Below are 19,982 nucleotides of genomic sequence, written 5' to 3' on the forward strand. Positions count from 1 at the left end.
GTAATATGTATCTGACCTGCAGGTTTGGTTCTGGAGAAGACGAAGGCCCCGGCGCTGCAGCGGCCCACCTCTTCATTGCAAGCATGGAGGTCGATACGGTACACAGTGAAAGGTCGCAGATTTGGGATCTCTAAATATTCGGCTTCACTTTTCTCCTCTGAGAACGGATATTCTTTAACTGGAGGGATTCCATCCGTACTGTTATCCCCAAAGGTGGCGTTCCCTCCATTCATCAGTGTGTTGTTAGCCACGCCGAAAACATCTCTCCTTTTGCGATCTGGAGGTCTGAAAAACAGAGGGACAAGAAATACAACAGGTTTGAGGAGGTGGAGAAGTCTGTCATGATGATAACAGAATAAAATGCTGACATTTTACAGCAACAAATAATTGTAGTTTTATAATTCCCAAAAGTGAAGCATCCTTTAAAAGTTAAGCGAGTCTGTGTCTGTCTGTTATTGTGTGAGTGTGACATGTGTCCAGATGCTGCATACTGCTCCCTGTGGAGCTGTTAGGAAAGATGAGGTCAGACAGATCATAGTGAGGAGTGCAGGCAAAGAGAGAAAAGAAGATAGATTTTTTTTTCTACAGTGAGAAGAGAAAAACTTAAAGTCGGACACATTTTAATCAATAATAAAAAAAGTCTACACGGGAAAAAATGAATTATAAACCAGCCAGAAAACATTTGACACCAAAATGACCAATTTTTAGCAAGGGCATTTCTGTGAATAGACACAGTCCTACAGCCGTGCAGTTGTCAGGAGCAGCACAGACAGTGGACGCCACAGGGCACCTCACCCACGGTTACCTTTAAACTGTTACCTGCTGAAACCTGTGGCTGAGCCACACCAACAAAGAAAAGAGTTCTGGCTCTGACTGAGCTGGAAAAATAAAGCTGCATGGACAGCAGGTGACATCAGGTCAGACGGTGTATGAAGCCTTTACAGAGCGTCTGCATGGTGAGAGATGTCCAGAGGTTGTTTGGGGATTTTGATGAGGAGAGCATGAGCAGGTAGCCTGGTTGTTTATAACAGGTTACAAAAATGTTAATGTTAATGTAAACTAAGTTAGGACCGGAACAATTACTCATTGTTTTTTTTTTTTATTTTAGCCTTTGTTAATTGATTAATAAATTAATTATATAAAATGGGACAAATATCCAGCACAAATGTATGCCTATAGATATTACATTTTCTATCAGCATCAGTTTTGCTAACACATACAAGGACTCTGTCTTTGATTTACTGTGCCCTTTCTATACAAAATGAAATATATGAAAGAATAGTTTGTACAGGCTACACAAGCTTAAAAAAGTATAAACAAACAAAAGAAAATAAGCTAATTACTTGAAATTCAGAGCCCTAAACTTGAAAATTGTCCAATTCTTCTTAAAATGGTTGCAATGAACAGAGTAACCTAATTTCTAGAATGTCACCCTATCAGTCCATTTTTTATTTGTATTGCTCTGGTTTATTATAACTGCTACCTTAAGGCACTTTAAAAAGAGAAGATCCAGATTATACTCTTTGTTTTATTATTTACAGAGACCTAACCTCTTTAATCCACGATGAGCATGACACTCAGCAACAATCAGCAAAGAAGCAGTGATGATAAGGAAAAACTCCTTTTTGCAGCCAGAGTCTTTATAATTAATGTGAACTGTCATCCACTGCAACTGTGTTTGGTTTCAAGAAGTTAAAAAATTATGATTAATTTTTGGAGCAAAGGGCAGTAAAGATATTGGGCCAGTTCTGGCTAAATATTTAAACTTAAGAGACAGTGGAATGATAGCATGAATGACTGGATATTCTTCCAAGTTTGTGGTTGTATATGTTAAGGAATAGCTGTCATGATTCTGCTAGCTTCTATCCGCTAGATAGATAGGGGCAAATGCTCTCTGGCTGAGTTTGAGAAGTGTAATCCGTCCTTTAACATACACAGTATGGGCAAAAGTATTTGGCCATATCTGTTAATTATTGAATTTAGATGTTTCAATCACATCAATTGCCTCAGGTGTATAAAAACAAGCACCTAGCTGTGCAGTCTCCATTTGCAAACATTTGTGATATAAATGGTTCATTCTGAGGAGCTCAGTGACTTTAAGCGTGGTACTGTGATGAATGCCACCTTTGAAATGAGACGGTTCATGAATATCATCCCTGCTGGATATTCAACAGTCAACAGTCGATATCATTAGAAAGTAGAAGTGTGGTGAATAGCACAAACTACTTATCAAAATGTGTACAATACAAACCCATGCAGATGAAGATTTTTCACCGTGCATACGCAATTTCAAACAAGATGAATAAAATGAACTCGGATATTGCATATTTGTGCTGGCATGGGTGTGGGAAGAGAGGCTCCTTAAAACATATGTTGTGGGACTGTCCAGAAGTAAAAATATTTTGGAAAGGGGTCCAAAACATGTTCAGTGTAATATTAAAAGACTATATACCAAAATGTCCAGAGGTGTGTTTGTTGGGAGTTAAGCTGGATGGTGTAAAATCTGTAGAAACACAACGTCTGTTAACACTGGCATTCCTCTCTATAAAAAGAATTATTTTAATGAATTGGAAAGTTCATAAATTGAATTGTTTTTGTTTATATAACTGGTTAAAGGACTTTGTAAAACTAACAAGGATGGAGTGCGCAGCCTCAACCTTGCAGGGACTATATAGGGATGGCTTAGCTGGACCATGGACTTTAATAAGAGAATATACATACAAGATGCATTTAACCCTTTAAAACCTACAGGATCACCAGCACTCCCATTTGCCTATCTATTTTTAATCACAGGTAGAATTGTAACCAAATGAGATAGAGCAATAATTCTTTTTGCTTATAAAATTGGAGGAGTAACACTAACATATCACACATCCAATGTGTTCCAGAGTTCTGTTTCCTTCTAGAAATATCCTTCCTTCTTTTGCAGAAATGTAGTATAAAGCGCACACATCGAAAAACAGTATAATATAATATAATCCGGGCTATAATTGTGTTGTTTTCTTGCAGGTCACGAGTCGTACTTATTATTGTTTCAACATGGTCTTCTGCAAACACATGTATGCTCAAAAGTATCTGGCACACTTAGAGATTTGATTGCACTACTGTAAATAGTTTTTTTTTAAAGATGCTGTCTTCTTGCAAATTGAGAACAATTTCATTTTGTTTTCGATCTTGTGCAACTTTTTTACAATCACAATTCTGAGGGATACAGCAATCACATCTCTGTAGTTAGGAAAATCTGTAAAACAAAATAAAACGCTTTTCATTTTTCTTGCATTTTTTTTGCACTTACTCCAAAATACTCAAAAAAATGGCACTACAACATGTAAAAATGTAAAGATATGCTCTGGCGTATTTGCTGTATGGCAGGTCATAAAGGGTTAACCAAAGTTGTGAATTTCCCCTTATTTATTTATCGAATGCTAAATCAGGGACATTAATTTGAATTGTCTAATTAGAAGGCAGAAAACCCCTGTAAGAAATAAGATTCATGATTTCCTGAACAAGCTACTGTACTGATGCAAGCTAAACTGTACTCTGGCAAAATGTCTTTATGTTGTATATTTGTTGTTTTGTGCTTTGTGTGTGTTGTCTTTGAAATTTAAACCCACCGAGACCTTGGTCTGCTAAAATAAAGGAACAAAAAACTGTTAAAAATAAAACAAGAAAGTGAAAGTGTTTAGGAGCAACAGAAACTCAGCCTTGCAGTGGAAGACCAGTTAAAATCAAAGAGCGGGGTAAATCACTGCTAAGGTGCATGGTGCGTAGTGGCAAACACTCTGCGGATTCCATTGCTGAAGAGTTCTGAACCTCTACTTCCACAGAGTGCAACCAGGCATTCTCATCAAGCATCAGTGCCTGACCTCATAAATGCTGTACAGAGTGAATGAGGACAAATTCTCACAGAAACAGTATTTCAATAAAATGTCATTCTAGTCCTTGTTAGTAGAATGATCAGGCAGCTGGATTATTTTGACCATCTAGCGTATCTAGGCAAAGAAATGCAGTACTGCTTAATGTTTAAAAAGTACTAAAAACATTTGAATGTTTAAAATCTGATTGGTAATCTTCAGTTGATTCACTAACAGTTTGATCAGTGAAAAAGTTTACAAAGTGCAAACCAAGAAGCTTATCTGTAGAGACCCAGAGTCCTGCATCTTTTGTGTCTGTACAAACATACACCCACAGACTCAGACAGACCTGTGGGAGAGTCCAGTCGCACTCACATGTCAACATTCTTCTTTGGCAGATATAACTGGTGTAGTACAATCCTGCTAGTACAGACAGTACATCAAAATGATGCAAACTGACAGCAGAGTAGCATGCAAATCTTAAACTATCCCATGTATTTTAAGTGAAAAACAAGACAAAGACAAATTGATCAGCCTCATGGAGAGGCCAAGAGAAGAAGAAAACTAGAGGAATCTCATTTTCCTGTGTGCAATAAGAAGCTCCTTAGCTGACTGAAGCATGACCTTATAACTAGTGAGTTACTACAGTTAGTGTCCTGACCTCGCTCACTCGCTAAAAAAAGATCTACCTCTCTGCAATGAGCTCCACAGAGGACTACACATGGAGCCTGTGGAGAGCAGGACGCATGTTGCACAAGACAAGTGAAAGATGTCTGGATATGGGTAAGTTCTAGGGAGTCTTTATCATTTCATCTTGCATACATTCATCATGAGTTTTAACATCAGGTGATTACTGTAAATAAAACTTCTCTAAGATGATGACAGGTTTTGGATCGCACCAGGAGCTCTCCTAAACTGACACTGGCAGTAAACCTCCTCTCCCCCAGTAAATCAGTCTGCCTGCCTTCCTTACTTTCTGTTTGTCTTCCAGCACTGATGGGGCTCTTCCCTCATTCATTTAAATTCCAGATGGATTCACTGTACATTTCCTGGCAGCTGTCTCGCTCCAGAAAAAAAAGAAAGTCCCGGACAAAGGGAGCGTGCAAGGGGAGGAGGAGAGTGAAGTGCCGAGTGGAGCGGGACAGAATGGAAAACATTTCCTCTTCTTTCTGTTTCTGTTTTCGCCCATCCTCCTTTTCCTCACCCCAGGTCTAAACCCTGAACTTTTGAAAAAACCTCCTCAATTTTCGAGGCCTTTCCCTGGAGTGGTTTGTAATAATGCTGGCTCTGTTACAGTGGAGAGTCTGTGCATACGCAGGCTGAACCCTGAATGCTGCAGGCCCAGGGACCTACCACCCGCCTGTTTCCTTGACAGCTATACTATAACAAATCAACAGAGCCAGAGAGAGCTGCAGGAGCGCTGAGGAGGGGCAGATATGTGTTTAATTACCACAGAAAGCGTGTTTTATTATTCATCCTCCAGAGACATATTGATCCAATTCCACAAGAGCATTACAAAGCAGCAGAGGAGGATGCTAAACGTTATTCAAAGGCTGCAACAATATGTATAAAAGGTCTCCATATTTAACTGTCATGGATGTTACAGATGCATACGTTGTGTGAGAGTGTGTGAACAAGAATAAAGGATCATGGGAGAAGAACAGAGCTTAGCCACGAGTAAGTTAAATGATAACACAATGCAGATGTCAGTCTCTATTGTGTGAAACAAAGGCCTAAGCAGCTACGAGTGTGCAGCCAAACTGGGCCCTTCAGACTCCTTAATCACATCTCTCTCCTGGGTTTGTTTGTGTTGCTTAAATTGCTGCCTGCTAAGTCCCCAACATCCCCCCGTGCCACTGTTGCCACGGCAACAGAAAGCCACAAGAAGGCTGTGGATCCGACTCAGCGTGTCCCCTCATATGCACAGCCTGACAAAAAAGGCCAATCCAAGCCCCTGCGCGGTCTATCAACGCCCCCATGGCAGGATCCCTTCAGCTCCAAAGAGGAGCTGTTTGCACCCAGGCCACCACCTCGTTTCTCATTCTGACCTGTCAAGGCAAACAAGGCGGTACAGACTGGGCGCTGTAACCAGTCTTAAGGAGATCACAGCGAGGCTGATTTCAGTCATGGTTTACCTTGGCAGGAAGATGGCATTGTGAAGAAAGTTCTCAAAAAGTTTAAAGAAGACGCGGTCGTCCCCAGCTCGGGCTATCTGTTCTGGTGTACTCTGGCAAGCACAACACTGACTCTTCTCTGGCCCTGCCAGGTCAGACTTGGTGGGCTTGGTGTTGTCATCCATGTCTGTGAGCCCCTTAGCTGGGATGCGGATCGGGATCTTCAGCTCTGTTTCAAGAAGCACAAAGATTAACAAAGATGCTTTTACTACTTTGTGGCATACTTCCCGCAAAGGAACCCCAGCAGCGATCACTGTACACTAAACACAACTAAACACTCCGTCCACACATATCCCCAGATTTGAAATTGCAGATCTAATAGCTTAGATTTACACTGGTGGATCAACATTGGAAAAAAACTCCAAAACTGAAGACCATTTCACTCAAAATGGGGTTAAATTACACTTCAGGAGTTAAAATCAACTCTGAAACATTGAACAGAGATATCAACATTACAGTTTTTGCTGTTTTGGGATGTGATGTGGAATCATTTTCTCTCTATGTGCTACTGTGTAGACAACAAAAGTGGACTTCTCAATTACAGTAATCTGAGTAAATGTGATCAGTTTCTTTCCACCCCTGGAAAAACATATTTATATTCTTGCCCTGAGTAAGAAGAGAAGATTAATACCAGTCTGTATGTCTGTAGTTAACTTTGGTTTCAACGAGGAAATGATGATAATCAGGAAGATCAAACAATGGCACAATAACTTTTGTTCTAAAAACTGAATAATCCCAACCTTTTGAGCAGTAGTTATGGTGATAGAGCTCTCTGTCTTCAGGCTGTCGCTGCCAGCGGATCAAGTAGTATGTCAGGTTGCCGTTGGGGAAGGCTGGAGGCATCCACTTCACAATCAGCTTGGTGGAGGAGTTTGCAAATGCACGGGGATCTTTTGGCATGGATGGCACTGCAAGAGTGCAAAAGTCAGGATAAGTTATTTACTCAACAAGAAAAGATTCGAACCCCAGACTGATGGTCAAACTTACATGATGGACGAGTACGAATATAGACGATCTCGCTTTTAGCCCCATTGATGTGTTTGTGATCCACCTGAAGAGTAATGGCCTTCACAATAATAGCGTACTGGGTCCAGGGTTTAAGGTGTTGTAGACTGACTTTTGGGTCCGCGTTTTTATCCTGAGGGAGATCCACATCCACCATATGCCAGCTGTTGGAGCCACAGCCGTCCTGGCCGTCAAACTCTGTGATGTTTTGAAAAGGGCTGAAAAGGACCAAAAAGGATGTACATTTTAAAAAAAACAGTTTCTATCCAAATTTTAGGTCTGAGGGTCAAACAGATGGATTAATCACATAATACTTCCACTAGTTTTGTATATTTTAGCTCTTTATTTACAAATGTTGTATATTTTACAAATTGCCAACCTTTTTATAATCATAACACATGACTTTTGATTGATTTACTTCCTTCAAGGCAGCCATTTGTTCACTTTGTTAATGTTCAATAAGGAAATCTGACAGATAATCAATTCCAGATCTAGAACAATGAGCTGACTTGGATTTTGTGAATATGAGGTAATCTTGGTGGTTTGTTTTGCATTAGTGGGCTTGTCCAATTGGTCATCTGAAATCGGAAGGTCCTTTAAGGCAGGAAATCCATGCAAAGGCTCAAAACAAAAAAAATACTCACAGTAAGTACTGATTGGGGTAAAATATACAAAACCAGACAAATATCATATTTTTCCACATAAACACTTTGTTTGTTATTTCTGTTAAAAATGTGTTTCGACCACTATTTCTTCTTGCTCTGCTACCATGTAGAGTTTATTTTCGTGTATACTATGATGTTTGTGTGTGTACTCACGACTCTTTGTAGTAGACGATGAAGCTGATCAGGTCTCTGTAGTCCGGTGGCCGGTAGCGCTCCCATGTCATCTTGATTGTGTGGCTGGTTGTGATGTTAGACTTAAATTTTAAAATGTGACTTTCACCTGTTGTGACAAAGATGACCCATTAATGAGACATATCATCAGAAAGAAGTTATAACATATGCACATTTTTCAATCCATGTAAGGATACTCACAGCTTGCTCTTTCACCATTATTACGGAAATCTCCTTCCTCTGGCTTCACAGTGATGCCCGTCTTATCCCACATCTTGTGAATCTCAGACATGCAGAGCTTGGGGTTCAGACGGAAGAAGAGACGCCCGTTCAGGATCGTCAGATTGTGTTGATTCCAGTCCCACAGGTACTGCAAGTTCTGGTTGTCAATAGCCGAGAACGCGTACATGCTGATGACAGAAAGAAGAGGTTAAGACTTCAATATTTTTTGTTTAAATGTTAAAGATTACAGTTCACAGCTCACAAAATAAAAAATCCAGTACCTCAAAATATTAGAATATCACAAAACACCAGTCCAAAAAATGATTTATAATACAGAAATGTTGAACTTCTGGACAATTATGCTCATTTTATAAACCTAGTACTTGGTTGGAACTCATTTAGCACAAATTACTGCATCTATGTGGCATGGAGCCAATCAGTCTGTGGCACTGCTGGGGTGTTATGAAGCCTTCAGCCTGTCTCTATTGTTGAGTCCTGTGTCTCTCTACTTCCTCTTAAACATTTCCCCAGGGATTCTCTATGGGGTTCAGGTCAGATCAGTTGACTGGCCAATCAAGCACAGTAATACCATGGTCAGTAAACCAGTTTCTGGTAGTTTAGCTTTACTGTGGGCAGGTGCCAAGTCCTGCTGGAAAAAGAAAATCAGTTTCTCCATAAAGCTTCTTAGCAGATGGAAGCAGAAAGTGCTCTAAAATCTCCTGGTAGACAGCTGACAGTGTTGACTCTGAACTTGATAAAGCACAGTGGACCAACAGCAGCAGATGGCATGGCACCCTAAACCATCACTGACTGTAGAAACCGAAAACGCTGGACTTCAAGCACCTTGGATTCTGTGTCTCTTTGACCATCCTCCAAACTCTGGGACCTTGATTTCCCAATGAAATTCAAAATTTACTTTAAACTGAAAACAGGACTTTGGACCACTGAGCAACAGTCCAGTGGTTTTTCTTCTAAGCCCACATGAGATGCTTCTGAAGATGGTTCAGAATTGGACTGACACTAAGAACAACACTTGTAGCCCATTTCCTGGACCCGTCTATGTGTGGTGGCTCTTGATCCACTGACTCCAGCATCAGTCAACTCCTTGTGAAGTCCCTCTTAGTTCTTGAATCTGCTTTACTTGACAATCCTCTGAAGGCTGAGCTCATGCCTGTCATTTTGGCACCTTTTCTTACCACCTAATCTCTTCCAGTAAACTTTCTGTGAATATCGTATGATACAGTCTCTGAGAACAGCCTGTCCTTTCAGTAATGACCTACTGTGGCTTACCCACTGCCACCAAAGGGTGTCAATGATTGTCTTTTGGACATTTGTCAAGTCAGCAGTCATCCCCATGATTGCAGTTGTGTGTACTAAACCAGAGTAAGAAAATAAAGGCTCAGGAAAACTTTGGAAATTGGACTTAAACAATATTCTAATATTTTAAGATAAGTGGATTTTAGATTTTGGTGAGCTGTAATCATCAAGATTAAAACAAAAAAAGTCTTGAAATATATCACTTTTTATTAGATGAATGTAAAATATATGGAATTTTAACTTTTTTAAGTGAATCATAGGAAAATGCTTTCATATGATAATCTTTTTTTTTTTTGGATGAACCTGTATTTTCCAGAGGGATGAAAATGTATAAAAAAGCAGAGGTCAACAGGAATTTGGCTAAAAATTTGTCCACCTGGTGGCAGCATTAAGCACTATCACAGGTGGACTTCTCATCAGCTCAGGTCTGTGTGTCAGTCTGATAATGAGCCGTATTTGTACTGAGAATGAGTTGAAACAAAAACAGTGCCAAGCTAGTGCTTTGAGCAAGAGCCGTCCAAGCAATGCAGCGGAACACCTCGAGAGGGGAGTGAATGCCTGCCATCGTCAGCATTCCTCTGAGTGAAACTTTACCCTGGGAGAAACCACGACAACAAGGAGGGCGACAGGATTTCCCATGACCCCTTTGACCATTACAAAAAAAAAAAAACCTTCCCTCATATCTAGGAGATACCAGTGTTAAGGCAAGGATGATAGACCTGTTGTCAGTGTCTGGACACTTATTTTAAGATCCATACTCCTTTAAGGACTGTCTCTTTAATAAAATGTTGGTGGCAGAATCCTCCTGGACTGAGTTTGGTCTCTAATTCCCTCAGCCACCACACACACGCACTCACAGACACATTTACACTCAGACAGACAGGGCAGACGAGCCGTACTTGTCGATGAGTTCCTGCCCATTGATGTAACGCAGGCTCTTGAGAAAGGACAGCGAGCCAAGTGCGTGGGAGTGTCGGATCTTCACATAGCCCGTCACTGTTTGGATCAATCCCATGAAGCTTTCCAGCTCAGACGCTATGTTATCTGGGGACAGAGGATAAACACATGCACACAAAACAGCATATTAAAGGCACACTTAATTACCCACAGGGACGTCCACAGCTACTATAACACCAAGGCTATCTCTAAATGCAAATATTGCACAGAGCGCTGTGTTGTAGGAGCTTTATCATATGTAGAGATTAGCTTGTGAGCCATCCTGTCAACTGAGCAAATAAACAGCACTATAACGTAATGTGATAATTGGGTTAGAGTGCAGGAAGCCGATGTAATGTTGATTTAGTGGTCCTCACAGGAGCTAACACAATCAGCATCTTTGCTTTCTCTGTCTTTATTAGTCAGGTGTAACATAGCATAGGAAAGTTTGTTTAGTCTGCTCTGGTGTGTATTGATAGATTGAACCACAAGTTTTACAGGATTTTATGTGCTGAAGGCATGTTGTTTCTGCAGGTGCACTCACTTCCTCTACGGAGGTTGATGTCCAGGTTGCCTTCGATTACAGTGCACTCTTTGAGAAGCTGAGCAGCATCCACAGAGTCAATGACGGAGGTGGTGCAGGGTTTATCACACGGGCCAATGCAGGCACTGCATAGCATGCTGTGTAGAGAAAAAAAAGGCATGAAGAAGTTCATGTGAAGAAAATTAAACTGGTCAAATAAAAAGAGCAAAACATCCTACGTGAACTTTTAAACCTCGCTCTGCATTAATTCGTCCACTCCCTACCTCCCAGGCATTCCAAAGGATTCAAGCAAATAAATTCACTGAATGATACAAGGTCAGCGCTCAAACTTAGAGCTTAATCTTTTATGGGCCCTCGTCTGAACTCGGCTTTCGTGAGAGAGTGACTCACTGTGTTGACCTCAGAGACAAAACAGCAGCTCTAAGGCCAACAAATATACGGCAGCTGAGACACGAAAAGGGGAGAGTTTGGGGATTGTGGAGACAAAACAGAAAGGAATGTTGCAAACAAAGACATTTCCTTATTCATGTTAACAAAGGAAATGGAAGGTGCATGTTTGTGCTGGGTCTCCTGGTACCTCTAACTCTCTTTCTTATCAGTCTAAGAAGTGTAAACTTCAATCTTTAAACATGCAACATGCTTTTAACCTTCTAGCACTTCTTACTTTGAGTAAGAAAGGAGTGTGGTCAGGTTCAGTTCAGCTCAAGGATGCTTTATGCAAATCAATTAATTATGCATTATACACATCAAGCACACAGAGCTTTGAGTGCTGAGAGAATCCACTTTGCTAGTCAGAAAGAAATCTATGCTATGACCTTTGGCTCTCACCATGAAAAAGAGAAGGTTCTGATTAGTTTGCATTCAGACATTAGAGAGAAGTACTTCAGTCTTAAGAACTTTTGACATCAAATAAACAATCTGTTTGACTAGCTTTTTTAGGTATATTTTATCAACTTAGTTTTTCTTATCACGCGGGAGGTGAGTACGCGTCTTTACCGATTGGTCTCATTGCGGGTGAAGCCAGGTGGGCAGTCGGGCATACACTCTCCCCTGTGGATCACAAAGTGATTGTCGCCTGGCAGGTGTACTTGGGAGCACACGTCCATGGTGATGCACTGCCAGCCCTCAAACTTGAAGGTGTCAGGGGGACAGTCCGGCACGCAGCGGCCTGCGTGGTGGTAGTGGAGGCAGGCGGAGCAGGCCATGTCGTTGTTCGGTTCAGTACAGCTGCCCAGGCACTGACTGTGGCAGCACTCTCCTCTGTCTGTGCAGGCCAGCTTGCAGTGACTCGGACAAACTGGAAACGAGAGAGAAATATGGAGAAGAGGTTAGTTAGGGTGGGGCGAGAACATCTGCACAGATGGACACTTTTTTAAAACAAATAAAAGTTGATGAAAATTGAAAAAGACAGCAAACTAAGACGTTAAATGTCATGTCCAGTTAGAGAATAATAGAATATGGTAGCAAATGATTTAAAGAGAGATGTTTGTGTTATAAAGCCTGACCTCATTCCTTTTATGAGGTTGACAAAGCAATAGAAACACCTGTTATAAAACCACAATACAATTAAACAGCATCACACACTCCTGAGAGATTAGAAAGTGAAATCAACATGTGTAACTGCTTCAACAAAGCAACAAAAAAGGTGCTATAATTAAGGCACATATGTTTAAGAATACTGTTATCTGCACTTTAATAAAAAAACAAACGGAGCTCAGTGACCTCTCATTCATACCTCTCCCTTCCTCCATTCTTTTTGTCTTTTTGCTCTGGTGATTAACTGATTATGGGCATTCAACCTCATCTGACCATCATGCACCTGTCACATTTTAAGTCTTTCTCTCTTTCACAGCCAGCCTGTCGTTTCACTGTGGACACTGCAACCCTCCTCCGCCCCAGCCACCTCCATTCAGTTCATCAGCATCTAGTCCAGATCTTCACAGGTCTTCTGCTCATCCCATCCTGCAACACCTCAGTCTCCTCCTCCAAGCCACCTCAGTGGTTCCTGGTCCAGCTTCTCAGAAGTCTACTCCTCATCTGATCCTGCCTCCATAGGGGGTATCCTATTCCTGCTGTTTGCCACACTACCCCTCTAAGGAAATGCAGTCTTAATGATGGAGTCTAATCACCTAAGACTTTGCACATTTCTCTTTAAATTATTTAAATTAAATTAAACTTGTATTAAGTCTCAACTGACTGAACTATAAGTGCAGTATTAATTCATCTGTAAATGAGCAGGAACATGGAGGTAAACGCTAATCTGTGTTTCAGTACATTTTCTAGCAAACTGCTTCTTGCTTTGTAAAATCTGCAAACACAACCCAATAAACAAAGGAACATTTAAAATCATTTAAAAGTATGATGATATTTTATTGAATGATAAAAGAACAAACAGTACTCTCACCCCCACTGTTACTAAAGCCTCTAAGACTGAACTATCGTGCAAACTGTATGAAAGAAAGCAAGAGTGAAATGATTGTGTGGGGTGTTTCAAATTAAGCTTAAGCAACTTGAATAATAGAAGCTCCTCGTTGCTTGCTGAGCATCATTGAGAAGGCCAAACTCATAACAAGATGTTATCAATAAGCCTTGTATCTCAGGGCAGGTTGTAAATTTGACAGATTATGCACCCTGACAGTTTGTCAGATTTATTTAACAGAGCTAAGAAAAGGGTCGTAAATGTTTTAAACTTGGGAAAAAATAGTCCTAACAATTCTGAACTCTGGCACAGAAAATAAAAAAGCTACACAGATTTACTTATTGAAGAAATAAGACTAATTTGATCAGTTCCTGAATGCAGATTTACCAGTTTTCTCTGGTAATCAGTTTAGCACCTTTATGGCAACAAATGTAAAGCATCTGTATCTAATGTTCAAAAGATTTTATTAGCCTAGTGGAAGAGAGATGTACTGGAAAAGTGGATGAAGTGGAAGGAACGAAGATGATTCCCCCTGTTAACTAATGTGGAGACACTGCAGGAAGAGCTGCCCTACTTTCAAATGAATCCACTTCATAGAAAAAGCACCTGGAGTGTGTGTGCTTGAGTGTGTGTTGTATGAATGATTGTGAAAGGACTAGTAATAATGATTTCTGTTCTTTGTTATTGGATAAGGAGCTACTCCAGGAAACACTGGGCCAAGGGTTCAAGTGTCTTTTGGGAAATGTGAAACAGATAAGAAATCATCTGCTGAAAAAAAATCACCCTTTGTCAGTTATTCAGTCTTGCAAAACCAGTGGATTAGCTGGTTTCCATGTCCATCATCAGGCAGATACATCTTAAAAAGCTTTCATCTGAAATGTTTGTGCCCACTCTGAGAACAGATGGACCAATCAGCATCAGCTCCTTTCCTGTGTGTCATTCCCCACTCCCTCTCTCTCCCTCACTTGTTTCTGACACTTTCCACTCTCCTATGGCTCAATAAAGGTGCAACAGCCGCCCAACACATGCCCCACTACATGAGCTTGTTTGTGTATTAGAGCCTGAAGTGTTTACTATTCATTGTTGTGCTCTGTGTTGCTGCAAAACAAATTTCCCCACAGGGGCAATAAGCTGAACTGAACTACACTGAACTGAGCTGAAATAAGAGGCTCCACACTCCTGGTTCCTTAGCAACCAACTCCTGGTACGAAGCCAGATCTGGAGGAAATGCACACACTCACACACACTTAGACAAAGTACACTAAAACATACATTTCACCACTCTTTCATGTGTGTTAGCACAATCTACATGACTGATTTTACCTCTCGGCCTTGAGTCAGCCCTCAAGACACACATGATGAAGTCATGTTTATGTGAGGTGTGCCCATGCAAGTTAGTATGTGAGTGTGTGTATGTGCTCAGAAGAAAGAGGAAAAGGAGCGCTGCTTGTTTATTTGCTTTTAAATTAAACACGGGTGATTGAGCATCAGTGCTTCTCTTTTGTGAATTGGTTAGAGGAGAGAATGAAGCCGGCTGCTGAGCTAATCTCTCCATGAATATTTCATGTTGCCTTTAAAAACATCTTTGTAGGTTGAGAACGTGATGGTGCACTAAAGCAATGCTGCAGAGCAAACGCACACTCCCACAGCGCCAACTTCACCAGAAGAAGGGGAATGAATGATCATCTCTATGCTGACAGTTCATACTGTCTCAAATGCAGTCAAAATTACAGCGCCTATAAAAAGTGTTAACACTCTTGGATGCTTTACTCTTGTGTTGATGTTGAATCATTGTCAATATAACTTTGCTTTTTTGACTGAAAGATCCTGCAAAAAGGTAAAATAAGCAATTGCATAAATATTCACCACCTTCATGTCAGTATTTAGTAGATGTACCTTTGGCTGCGATCACAGCAGTGAGTTCTCAATCAGGCTTGCACATCTGGACACTTCAATTTTACTCCATCCTTCTTAGCAAAACTGCTTAAGCTCTGTCAGGCTGCATGAGGATTGGGTGTGGACAGCCGTTTTCAAGTCCAGCCACAAATTATCTACTGGATTGAGGTCTGGGCTTTGACTCAGCCACACCAGAACATTCACCTTGTTGTCTTTAAAAAAACATCTGTGAAGCTTTTACTGTATGTTTTGGATTTGCTGGAAAATAACTTTTCTCCAAAGGCAAAGTTCTCTTGCAGACTAAATAAGATTGTCCTCCAGGAATTTCCTTTATTTTGCCACATTCATGTTAACCTCTACCTTTACAAGTCTTCCATGGCCGGCTGCCAAGAAGCATCTGTACAGCATGATGCTGCCACAACTGTGTTTCACAGTGGGGATGGTGTGCTTGTGGCGATGTGCAGTGTTTGGTGTTTAGTCCTTTGGAATTTTTTGGCATTCATCCCCTGACTTATATTTTTCAATCACCTTTTCTCTGAGTTGCTTGGCTGTTCTTTTGTCTTCATGGTGTAATGGTAGCCAGGAATACTGATTGACGAGTGACTGGACCTTCCAGACACAGGTGTCTCCATACTACAGTCTCCTGAGACAAATTCATTGCACTCCAGTGATCCCCAATTCACCAGGTCCAATACTTTGAAGAGGGTGAATATTTATGCAGTCACTTATTTTTTTTACATATTTTCAATGGTTAAATACCATGTAGAAATCTGTTTCCACTTTGACAAGCCAAAAGGAAAAAATCTCAGTCAGAAGTCCTGATGCATTATCTGAATTGTGAAATTTACTGCAGCACCTCAGGAATTTTTAATAACTTCTCCTGATAAAGACAGACCTTGACCAGTTCCTGCATGGCGTGAGAGTCTTTAGCTATCTGGCCTTTTCCCGTACTAAGTATAGATTCACATTATGTTCACGTTCTGCGGTCATAGAAGTCAACCCACTCTGCTGTACTTCATGAACAGTCTGACTACTCTTGGAACAGGTCTGAGAAAAATGGTTGGTCTTCTGTAAAAACTCCTATGCCAACACATGCAGGTCTTCATATGGCAGCTGGGATCTGATTGGAAATAAGACACTGTGTCAGAGAGTTTAAAGAAAGACAACCAAGGATGCAAAAAGTAAGAGGTGAAGAAAAAAAGAGATACAAGTGTGGCTGGATTTTCTTGGAATCTGACCAAAAGGGGGCAGCCAAAGCAAACTCTAATGAGCCGTGTTGGAGGAGGTCCCTTTTTCCTTCTGCATCATTTTTACAGATTCGTCAATGAAGTATTACAAACATGCACACCTCTCTCCAGAAGAAAGCAGTGAGAAAGACAGGGAGGGGGAGGGGGTGCTGCTTTCCATATAAGTCAACCTGGTTTCACTGTGTGACCAAACAACCCGTGGTATCAAGGATACAATCCACTATTTATAGATGCACCTAATGCGGCCCTATTTCCACACTGCTGCTCTCCACACATAGCTATGCAGGGCATTGTGGGTTTCCACTACTTCAAAGGAAAGGGACTATTGAACAAGGGGCTCCTCTTCAGATTAGACGTCATCATCCTCAAAGTAGTCGAACACGAGCGGTAATAAACCAGAGGCATCAGCTGGTTGGCATGTGACCCCATTACAGTGCTTGCTGTGTTACATAAAGAGAGGTTGAATTGGAGAAGACCAAAGTTTGACAATGGTCTGCAGAGTTTATTAAGAGATTGGAAGGGTGGGGAGGTTCATGATGGTGTTTCTCTCTTATAGTAGTTACACAATCCCCCCTTCAACAAACAGAGCCTACTCCAGAAAGCTTGAACACAAGAAACAAAAATCAGCACCGAGGAGGCTCCTTTTTAACAGCTGCTGCTGGAGAATCCATACAATAAAATGCAGCCACAGAGGGTGGAAGAGGCATTGCTGATAGGCCTGACAAGGGACTGACAAGTGCTGTGTGTTTGCTTTTTGTTTTAAAGGTATCTGTCGGTGGCTGGACTATGCGAAGAATCTGCAGAATGTTTTAGGCTGCAGAGGATTCAAGAGCTGAGAATGTTAATTCCTTGTTCCTTTCAGCATGAACACAACTTCAGAAATTGCTGAGGAAACTTGAGATGAGGGCACTATTTAGGCTGCACACATGATCACGGAGGCGAGGAAATAACTAAAAGACAAATATATAACATGCAAGGAAGGATGTTGGTATCATTTTCAGACCAGAATTAAACAGGAGTAAACACAGCCACAACTCCTCTGTTAGACAAGAAAGGTTTAGGGTCATTTGACCAGAGCCCTTCAACTATGTGTTACCCCTCCTCTTTCCCCAAAAAAAAGCAACTTCAATCTGAGCGAGATTTCAGCACTGTCTGCTTGGAGATGTGTGTTCATATGTAGGTGGGAGGATGGGTCATGGGGTTCAGCGTAAGATTCTCAAACAGATGCACGGCTTTATTGAATAAAAAAAGGCTGGTGCATGAGAGAAGGATTGCAGTGCAGCATTCTCCTTATCTGAATGCGAGTCATGTCCTGTTTGCTGGAGAGCACGCTGTGTTAGTTGACTACTACACTGTTTACATTAGGAGGCCGGTGACGGGGTTACAGCCAGCAGCCTGCAGAAGAAGAAGAAAAAGAAGCATGATGTGTGAAAATACCAAGAATTTGGTTCAGATTTTCCCCAAGCCATTAATTGGCATAAAGGAGAGAAAGAGTAAAAGATGGAGTGAAAGATGGAGTGCTTCATTCTTCAGGACATATCAAAGCACAGTATGTTTTCCCTGTGTCATTGAAGATAAGTAGGAAGCGTGACAGACAGTTGGGAAATCATTCATTATTCACAGTGGGGCTGGGGGGGAGGAGCCAGAGGGAGGAGGGTGTCGGGAAAGAGGAGGGTGGGGGTTAAACTGGGAGCGACGAGCTCGACCAATGGCAGGTGGGCAGGGGAGGTTCTAATCCCGATGACTGACATGTTATTGAGTCTGGAGCAGAGATGGTAAACAAGTCCTCTCTTGAGCAGGCATAGGGAGGGTGGGGGTGTGGGGGGGTCGGTAACCATAGTAATTAAGCATGGCTTTTGCACCGATTCGAAAGCCAAAAGTTAAAGGAGAACCTGAACAGATGTAGCCTTGCTCTGCCACAAGCCTGAGTCACTTTACTCCATTAAATAGGTCTGACTCTTCACAGGAATGACTGAAACATGGCTGAGCGTTAAGTACGAAAGGGTTAGAGGACGGTATTCATTTTTACTGACTATTTTAAAATCAGTTTAGTTTAAAGCAAAAATATGGCAACAGTTCTGAATAAAAAACTGAGGGAGATGTTACAAGAGAGATGAAGAAACAAAGCACAAGAGATCTTCCCCTAATCTAAGAGAAAAAATAGCTTGAATTAATAAGGGACAAACAACTAAATCAAAATATGCACAATCCTAACAAAGATGAACAACACATTTATCACTATATCAGCCTTCACCAAACTAAACAGCAGTCCACTTTGAAACCTGAAAGGCCATATTCACACTGCAGTTAAAAGTGACCCATATCTGATTTTTTTCTGGCACAGCACAAGTCGCCCTGGATCTGATCTTTTCATAACAGATTCAGGCCACTTTTATATGTGGTTCTAAATCAGATACATATCTGATCTTTTGGAGTTTGACTGCAGTGTGAATAGCCAAACAAAAATATCAGATCTGGGAAAAAGATCAGCATAAAGGCCTGCAGTGTAAACATACCCAAGAACTTCTGGGGTGCATTTAAACCCTCCCACAACCATAACATGAAACTCATTTCATAAAGAGAGAATTACAACATGAATGCTCATCTTCAGATATCTCATATCCATTCTTTAAATGAAACTTAGTGTAAGTTCAAGCCAGAAAACTGTTTCATTTCTATTCATCCTTTCATCCACCAATAATCACTCATTCACGTGCCCCCGTTGTCCTGCTCTGGTAATCAGCTGGTACTCACTTAGGCTCTGAGCCAATCCCATTCTGCCATGACTTCTTTCTCTGCAATCACCTGCTGTTGTCAAATTTTAAAATCTGTTGTTTTCCACGGTCTATTGTTGTGCAACCGCTGCAACCCTCCACCCCAGCCACCTCCATTGCATCTCATTACATTTTACCCATATAGGGGGGTATCTTACTCTGCTGTGGGCCTCACTAACCCTTCAAGTACATAAAGGCGTCACGATGGAGTCGATCTGCCAAAGACATTTCGCATTTCCAAACTTGTGGAATAAATTATTAACTTGTTTTAAGTATCTCCTGATTGAAATACACTTTGTGAGTCGGCAAACTCTTCCCTAAACATAATGTCTCAGAGGGTACTGATAAATTCCTGTTACTGGAAAGTGAGTGGTACTGCAGAATGGTTCCACTCTTTTGATAGTACTCAGCAGCAGTACGTTGTATAAAGATGCTCATCACTTGCTTTTTGAAATGTTTCACTTGATAGTCTGTAATCATAGCAGGCAAACAGGGTGTTTAAAGCTTCATTACTGACAAGATAGCATATCCTACCATTATCCTAGTGAGCAGGAGTACAGGATAATATCTACAGAAAACAACAGCATGCAATGCATGTTTTTTTTTACTTAAGATGTGGCAGCACAATCCATGCATGTATGGATGGGACATACTAGTGGACTTCTCTACAGCACATGCAGATAGCAATTAAACACAACTTTTTTTTTAATTGTCAGAAAATATAATAAGTTGGCCGTAAATATACCTGTGTGGCCCAC

General features: G+C 41.1%; 1 protein-coding gene across 1 annotated transcript in view; it reads right to left on the reverse strand.

Annotated features, from left to right (window-relative positions):
- Positions 1-19,982, reverse strand: part of igf1ra (insulin-like growth factor 1a receptor) — a 102,337-nt gene that overhangs the window by 15,028 nt on the left and 67,327 nt on the right. The window contains exons 3-11 of the mRNA XM_041794718.1: positions 11,885-12,185; positions 10,889-11,025; positions 10,308-10,452; positions 8,071-8,279; positions 7,852-7,978; positions 7,016-7,251; positions 6,769-6,936; positions 5,990-6,197; positions 17-285 (exon numbers count right to left, since the gene is read on the reverse strand). Of these exons, the coding sequence (XP_041650652.1) occupies positions 17-285; positions 5,990-6,197; positions 6,769-6,936; positions 7,016-7,251; positions 7,852-7,978; positions 8,071-8,279; positions 10,308-10,452; positions 10,889-11,025; positions 11,885-12,185 (1,800 nt within the window). The remainder of the gene's footprint in view (positions 1-16; positions 286-5,989; positions 6,198-6,768; positions 6,937-7,015; positions 7,252-7,851; positions 7,979-8,070; positions 8,280-10,307; positions 10,453-10,888; positions 11,026-11,884; positions 12,186-19,982) is intronic.

Source organism: Cheilinus undulatus, linkage group 9, assembly GCF_018320785.1.
Source record: "Cheilinus undulatus linkage group 9, ASM1832078v1, whole genome shotgun sequence".
NCBI lineage: Eukaryota > Metazoa > Chordata > Actinopteri > Labriformes > Labridae > Cheilinus > Cheilinus undulatus.